At 42.3% G+C, this 7,451-nt stretch overlaps 1 protein-coding gene and 1 long non-coding RNA gene across 3 annotated transcripts in view; one reads left to right on the plus strand and one right to left on the minus strand.

Annotated features, from left to right (window-relative positions):
* LOC117962065 overlaps window positions 1-1,884 on the plus strand; it is a 19,807-nt gene extending 17,923 nt beyond the window's left edge. The window contains exon 3 of the long non-coding RNA XR_004660562.1: window positions 1,875-1,884. This is a non-coding gene — a long non-coding RNA (uncharacterized LOC117962065). The remainder of the gene's footprint in view (window positions 1-1,874) is intronic.
* The window catches only part of LOC117962052, a 68,168-nt gene that overhangs the window by 58,134 nt on the left and 2,583 nt on the right, over window positions 1-7,451 (minus strand). Inside the window, exon 4 of one of the 2 annotated variants that reach the window (XM_034901096.1) lies at window positions 1,311-1,317. The exons of the other annotated variant lie outside the window; for it this stretch is intronic. Coding sequence (XP_034756987.1) covers window positions 1,311-1,317 — 7 coding nt within the window. The remainder of the gene's footprint in view (window positions 1-1,310; window positions 1,318-7,451) is intronic. 2 annotated transcript variants of the gene reach the window in all.

Below are 7,451 nucleotides of genomic sequence, written 5' to 3' on the forward strand. Positions count from 1 at the left end.
CCCCCCCCCCCCCCCCCTATATATTTGACTATAGATTGAATTAAGGAAAAACTCCAACAACCACTTTAACAGAGAGCCGCAGAGGAGGATCCCTCTCTCTGGACCGATAGATATTCAAGTTCGAGACCTTTATTTGTCCCCAAGAGGCGATTCATTTTGCTGCAGTAGCAGAGAAATTGACATACAGTACATGTCAACGAGATGACAACATCCATTAAAAATACAGTATCAGACTGAATGGGGAAAAACTTACCACATTAAAAGTTAAAGGTTTAAGTCCAAGTGTGCCTAAATGTGCAGACGCCACCTATTCTTAACAGAGTTGAGCAGAGAGATAGCAGAGGGTAAGAAAGAGAATCTCTATCTATTGGTTTAGTTGGAGCAGACTGAAGAGGGAACCAGAGGGCAGCAACTTAAATTCTGCATTCAGGGGGTGAGAACTATCGGACATGATGGATTCTGCCTTTTTAAGCACACGTCTATTGTACAGATCACTTGGTTTCATCTGCTGAATCCCAATGATTTTGCTGCTAACTTTAATTACCATTGCTAATGTGTTTTTCCGTTTTAAACTCAGAGAAGCATACCAGCAAATACATGAAAAGGTAAAGACGGACTCACTAAAAGATTTGTAAAACAAAGTCATCAGGGATCTGTCCACTTGAAATTTAGCTAGCTTTCTCAGAAGACACGTAAGACGTGGGTACAGAACAACCACCAAAATAAATCTATAGTCTAGACAAATGACTTCTTAATCCAGTCTGGATGATACGTAGAGTAGATGGGAACTAAGAGTCTTCTATCTTCTTTATTATCTAACATGATGAAAACTGTAAAACTGGAGCTGTGAGTTCTGACCTTATGACCAGATGTAGATACAGCCTTAAATATGATTTTAATAAGATCCTGTAATTAAAAGCTGTGTGTTATTTCCTGTCATCGTGTCACTGGATGTGTTTTTAAGCTTTAAAGAAAAGCTCTGGAAACCTGTTTTAGTGAAAGCAACTTTATAATCTGCATAACGAGAGTAACTGGTGAACTAGTCCCGCATTGCCAGACCCTCCTCCACAGCGCCGCAAAGGATGGTCTGCCTGGTCCACACAGCAATCTGGAATGGGAGAAAAACGTACTTTGGTTAATTGGCATTTCTTTAAACCAATCACAATTGTCTTGCGCAGTGCTAAGCTCCAGATGAAGCCACGGTGCCCCTGCAAAATTTTGGGGGATCATGTAATTAGTCCTGCAAAAGAAAACTCCAATTGGACAGATTGTCTAGCTAGCTGTCTGCAGAGATCTGAGGACCAGGTAACCATAGTCCTCAGACATCCAGCGGAGGTTAGATTAACACCAAGAAAGAGGAAGAGGGCGGACATCAGGCCGAAAACAGTGACATCCTGCGGAATATCCGGCTGCAACAGATCAATCCCTGAAGATATAGATACCAGTGAACTAGCTTCAAAAGTCAGTGTGCTGTGTAATGCATAGAGACGTCATATTACAATGATAAGAAATTGTTAGTGTTACATTTGAGAAAGGAAGGGGATCAGATCTTTGGGTTTACAAATAAAATTGTCAATGTGGTTATTTGCAACAAGGCTTTATCTGCTGGCTCATGTTCGTATAAAGTAATACAGACAGACGCTCACTTTGTTTGATTTGAATACACATCAACAGTCATCGCTTACACACAAGTGATTTGAACTCTGTCCTAGTTCATCTTAATGGACGAATACAATGAGTTACATTTGCATTGGTGTCATGAAACTGGACACTGGCATGAATATGAGCTCAATAATAATTAAATCATAACTGGATTTGTTTGATATCAGGTTTTTAGTAAGACTTTAGTTAAATGATGACTATCTTCTAAACAGTGAAGGTCTATTAATGTCCAAACTCAGTGGCTGAACGATGGATTTATGTTTCAGTTGTCAGGTTTAAGCAGAGGTTAAAACTCCATGGAAGGGAGGACGAGAACATTTACCTGAGAAATGAACCGTTAAGTATCACAAAATATGGATTGGTTTTGCATCATGCAAAAAAAAACATACACCTGCTTCTCTCTGACACACACACGCACACACACACACACACACACACACACACACTCAGATGTCAGTTTTGAGCTGTCTCCGCAGGACGAAGGTCAGAAATAAACAAGGTCGGTGTCCTGTAAAAATATGTTTTAGTTATTAATGTCTTCGGTGTGTAATGATTACTTTCATTATCAATTAATATGCCTGTCATTGCATCGACTAATCGATTAATTAATGCAGTGTTGAATTTGGCGCAATTTTGATGGTAGCGCTATAACAACGTTTTGGCTTATAACATTTGAACCTAAACATTAATGTGTTATCCTTTTCGTGTGCAGGCAAATCTATCATTAAAAGCCAAGCTTATTTCTGATGTCAAGCCAGTATGCATCCAAATCTTTTTCTTACCATACTCCTGCTACAAACTTTAATCATCATCAAATTTGGAGCAAAGCAGAACAATTTAGACCTTCAGAGTTTTGATGTTCCATACAGTTTACTTATTTATATATATATATATGTATTTCCTTAACACTTTGTGTTATTACAACCACATTTGGTGGACGTGTGCAGATGTGATGATGTCTGATTGGCCGTACCCAAAAAATCCTCCTAGAATGATAGATGTGCAATAGATAAATATATATTTTCTATTGTATCTGTGTGTATTTTTCTCCATTTGATTGTCCTTTTCACCGCCAGATATGGCAGAGAACTCTTCCTCCTCCAATGACTCCGTCCTTGATCCTGACCTCACTCTCAGCATATCTTGCTACTTCATCAAACCAAGGTCCTTCATCCTTTTTGCATTCAACATCACCAGCATCCTCCTCGTCCTCCCTCTCTGCCTCCTCGTCCTCTACCTGGGTCTCCATCGATGGCGGTGTCGTCGCTCCACCTCTGCAGCAGCAACGACGAGTCACTCAGACAGCTTCACCTACCACATGGTCGCCATTGAGCTGATGGGTGTCTTTGGGTGCGCCCTCGGGTGCTGCAGTATCTACTTGGATCATATTTTACTATTGGTGGAGTTCTTTTTCGCGAACGTTACCTTTTATGGACGGACATTCTTTAACATGCTGACCTGTGTGGAGCCCTACCTGGCTGTCGTCCATCCCGTCACCTTCCTGAGTCTGAGACGAGAGAGAGGGATCAGAATCAGAAATATTAGCATTGGATGTGTTTGGCTGCTTTCCATTGGAGCAAGTCTGATGAATTTTCACATTCAAATGTTATACATAGATGTCAGCCTCTTGATTTTCTCCTTGTTCATCATTTCTTTCTGCAGCCTTTCAGTTCTCTGCGTTCTGATTCGTCCAGGGCCAGGGGAACAGGGCGGGGACAGGGGAAGAGTTGACCAAACAAAGCAGAGGGCTTTCTACACCATCATGGTCATACTGGTAGTGCTGTTGTTGAGATGCTGTGGGAATCTGGCTGTGATTGCTGTTAATGTGTTGAGCAGAGATTATGAGTGTGTGATGGCGATGTCTTTATTCTGGTTAAGTATCCCCAGCAGTCTGGTGTTACCTCTGCTGTTTCTACACAGAGCAGGAACATTAGCGTGTTGTAAGAACAACACCTAACAAGGATCAGGGTTAGATTTGTATTAAATTACTTCAAATCCAAGCACTCTAATGCCTATTTAAACATCTTCTGGTTTGATTTCCACCTGCAACTGAGAACATATCTGGCTCTTCAGCTGAGCGATGCTTTGAGTTTTTCTGCTTCCTGGACTCCACATGTTGACTGTGGAGTCCCGATGGTGATGGGGGCGGGTGGGGCTGCGTCATTCCCAAAGTCCACAACCATCTCCAATGTCTTCAGAGTGTTTAGCTCCAAGTTGTTCTACCTGCACCGGGTCACCAGGTGGTCAATCACCCGCCTGTAGATGTGTTTCTAATATTTTGGCCAGTCCACTTATATACATGAGAGGCCCAGAATATTACAAACACCTCAACCTCACCCAAACGTTGAGATAAAATTTAAAAAAACAACAACAACAAAGAATGTAAAAATTTAGAACACACACTGAAAGGACACGCACAGTCGGTGACATATGCCAACAACAATTTAACACAATTTACAAAATCTAAGAGCGTTGACTACGGAAGAGGATTAGGGCCACTGGGGAAAAATATATTTGAGTTCTGACTTTATTCTCAGAATTCTGACTTTAACGATTGAAGGCCAAAGGGCCGACAAGAGCTAAGCATTCTGGGAACTCCTTCAAGACTGTTGGGAAAAAATTTCAGGTGACTACCTCTTAAAAACTCATCAAGAGAATGCAAGAGTGTGCAGAGCAGTAATCAGAGCAAAGGGTCGCTACTTTGAAGAAACTAGAATATAAGACGTGTTTTCAGTTATTTGTTAAGTACATAATTCCACATGTGTTTATTTATAGTTTTGATGCCTTCAGTGAGAATCTACAATGTAAATAATCATGAAAATAAAGAAAACCCATTGAATGAGAAGGTGTGTTCAAACTTTTGTATATATATATATATATATGCATGCATTATTCACAACAGTACAAAAAAGTACAAGCATAAAAACAGAAATGTTATTTTTCTACTAGAATTTCTAAAGCTGCATTTATGTATATGAAATTTGGTAAGAAGAAAAAAGATTTATAATAAAATATTGGTTAACCTCCTTTCTGAAATCATCAGAGGACAAACTGAGGACACCTGGTGGACAATCTTCTTATTCTTGTGCTAAATACGTCTGACTTTGAAGCCCTTTCTTTTCTTTTATACATTAAAAATGTAACAATTGTTTTCTATAATGTGAAAATAAACCTTGCTACAGACAGACAGACAGACAGAGAGACAAACAGACAGACAGACAGACAGCTGGAACCTGCAGAAAGACACGGTGCATTTCTTCTTCTGGTGAAGAGCTGCTCTGCTGCTCTTCATCATCAACATCATAGTTAACTATTCACAGCTTTACAATGACAGAGAGACAGGAAATAACAGATTTTACATTTTATTTTACAATTAGTTTTCTGAGACCAAGAACAACGAGAGACTCTAGGAGTCTGCTTTTGTTTCTACATGTGTAACTTTATTCTCTGATGACTTAGATAGATAGATAGATAGATAGATAGATAGATATTTATTGATCCCAAAAAAATGGGAAATTACAGTGTTACAGCAGCACACAAAATATACATACATACAATATACATGAAATAATAATAATTATAATAACAAAATATAATAATAAAATATAAGAATGTAAGAACAAATATTTAAGTATATACAAGATCGGAAAAACAAAATGTGCAACTGTTTAAATATAAGTATGCTAAAAAATGTAAATTAACCAATCGTTCCGGTTGCCCTTATTGCAATATTGTGGTGTCTCAGGGTGTCATCTAGCAACCAGGGATGAAGTGTTGAAGAATTTTATTGTCTGTGGTAGGAATGATTTCCTGTAGCGGTCCGTGCGGCATTTAAACTGTTGGAGCCTCTTAGAGAAGCTGCTCCTCTGCTGGACCAGTGTGGGGTGGAGAGGGTGGAGCTGCTCCTCTGTTGGACCAGTGTGGGGTGGAGAGGGTGGAGGTGCTCCTCTGGTGGACCAGTGGGGGGTGGAGAGGGTGGAGCTGCTCCTCTGGTGGACCAGTGTGGGGTGGAGAGGGTGAAGCTGCTCCTCCGTTGGACCAGTGTGGGGTGGAGAGGGTGGTCAGGGTTATCCATGATAGATACCAGTTTGTTCAGTGACCTCCTCTCCACCACAGCTTCAAATGTGTCCTGTTTGCAGCCGATCACGGAGTCAACCTTCCTGATCCGTTTGTTCAGTCTGTTTGTATCGCTGGCTCCGATGCTGCTGCCCCAGCAGATGGCGGAGGAGAACAGAGCGCTGGCCACAACAGACTGGTAGAAGATCTCCAACATCCTGCTGCACACGTTGAAGGATCTCAGCTTCCTCAGGAAATAGAGTCTGCTCATCCCCTTCTTGTAAACAGCAGTACTGTTGACCTTCCAGTTCAGCCTGCTGTCGTTGTTGACACCCAGGTATCTGTAATCCTCCAACATGTCCACGTCACCTCCCAGGATGCAAAGGGGCTGCGGAGGCGTTCCCTTCCTCCTGTAGTCAATCACCATCTCTCTGGTCTTATCAACGTTCAGCAGCTGGCAGTTCTTACCAGACCACTCCACAAAGTCATCCACCAGTGCCCTGTACTCCCCCTCCTGCCCATCCCTTATACACCCAACAACTGCAGAGTCATCAGAAAACTTCTGTAGGTGACATGACTCCGAGTTGTACTGAAAGTCTGAGGTGTATAAGGTGAACAGAAAAGGAGACAGCACAGTCCCCTGTGGGGCCCCCGACCACTCACCACCACATCAGACAGAACACGGTCCAGGCGGACAAACTGTGGTCTGTCTGTCAGGTAGTCAGTGATCCAGGAGACTATGGACGCACCGGCACCCATCAGCCGCAGCTTCTCACCAAGTAGCAGTGGCTGGATGGTGTTGAATGCTTTGGAGAAATCAAAGAATGTGATTCTCACAGTGCCGCCACCACCATCCAGGTGCAAATGAGCTTGCTGCAGCAGATAGATGACAGCGTTGTCCACCCCCAGTCGAGGCTGGTAGGCAAACTGTAGAGGGTCCAGAGAAGAACTCACCTGCGGCCTCAGGTAGGCCAAGACCAGCCTCTCCAGCACCTTCATCACTTATTTAAAGAGGGTCCTCAAGACTGAGTGCTGTTAGTCCCAATAGCTCGTTTCTCTGATAATCTCGACATCTGTAGGGCTAAATATATGTTTCTTTTCTTATCAGTAGATTTATTTAAAGCTAGAGTTAAGACAAATACGCGTTTGGCACAAACAGCCAGTAGAGCTGCTATAGCTGCTGCTGTTGTTAGTCCAACGTAGAGCTCAATCCTTTTCAGGCTCTCTGGTTCTGGTCCCACGGTTGGTCTCTGAGCTTTGGGCTCATCAGAAGCTGTAAAGAACATGAAATAAAATGTGGCTGATTTACAGGTAGGAAACCTTTTTACTGAAATGATTAAAACAAATCGGGTTCTTTCATTTTACACTAGTACAAACAGAAAAACTCAGTTCTTCTGAATCAACTTACCAGAGACATTGAGCCAACATGTACAAGAGTTAGTCCCATAATCTGTCAACACATCACACAGGTACGGTCCAGAGTCTTCAGTCCTGAGTCTTGACACATTAAGTCTGAGTCGTCCTTCTCTGAGGACGTCTTTGTCCCACTGGACTCGTCCTGCAAACTGTTCATCCTGAGACTCTGGGACCTCGACTCCTTCATGGAGATGAAACAGGACTGAGGTTCTGAGATCAGTTACCAGTTCACAGAAGACATTAAGAGAGGTGGAGGAGCTGTGAGGGTTGGTGGTGAAGGTCCACTCCAGTGTGATGTCCTGGTTCTCCTCTGCCTG

The sequence above is a fragment of the Etheostoma cragini genome, chromosome 19 (genome assembly GCF_013103735.1).
Source record: "Etheostoma cragini isolate CJK2018 chromosome 19, CSU_Ecrag_1.0, whole genome shotgun sequence".
NCBI lineage: Eukaryota > Metazoa > Chordata > Actinopteri > Perciformes > Percidae > Etheostoma > Etheostoma cragini.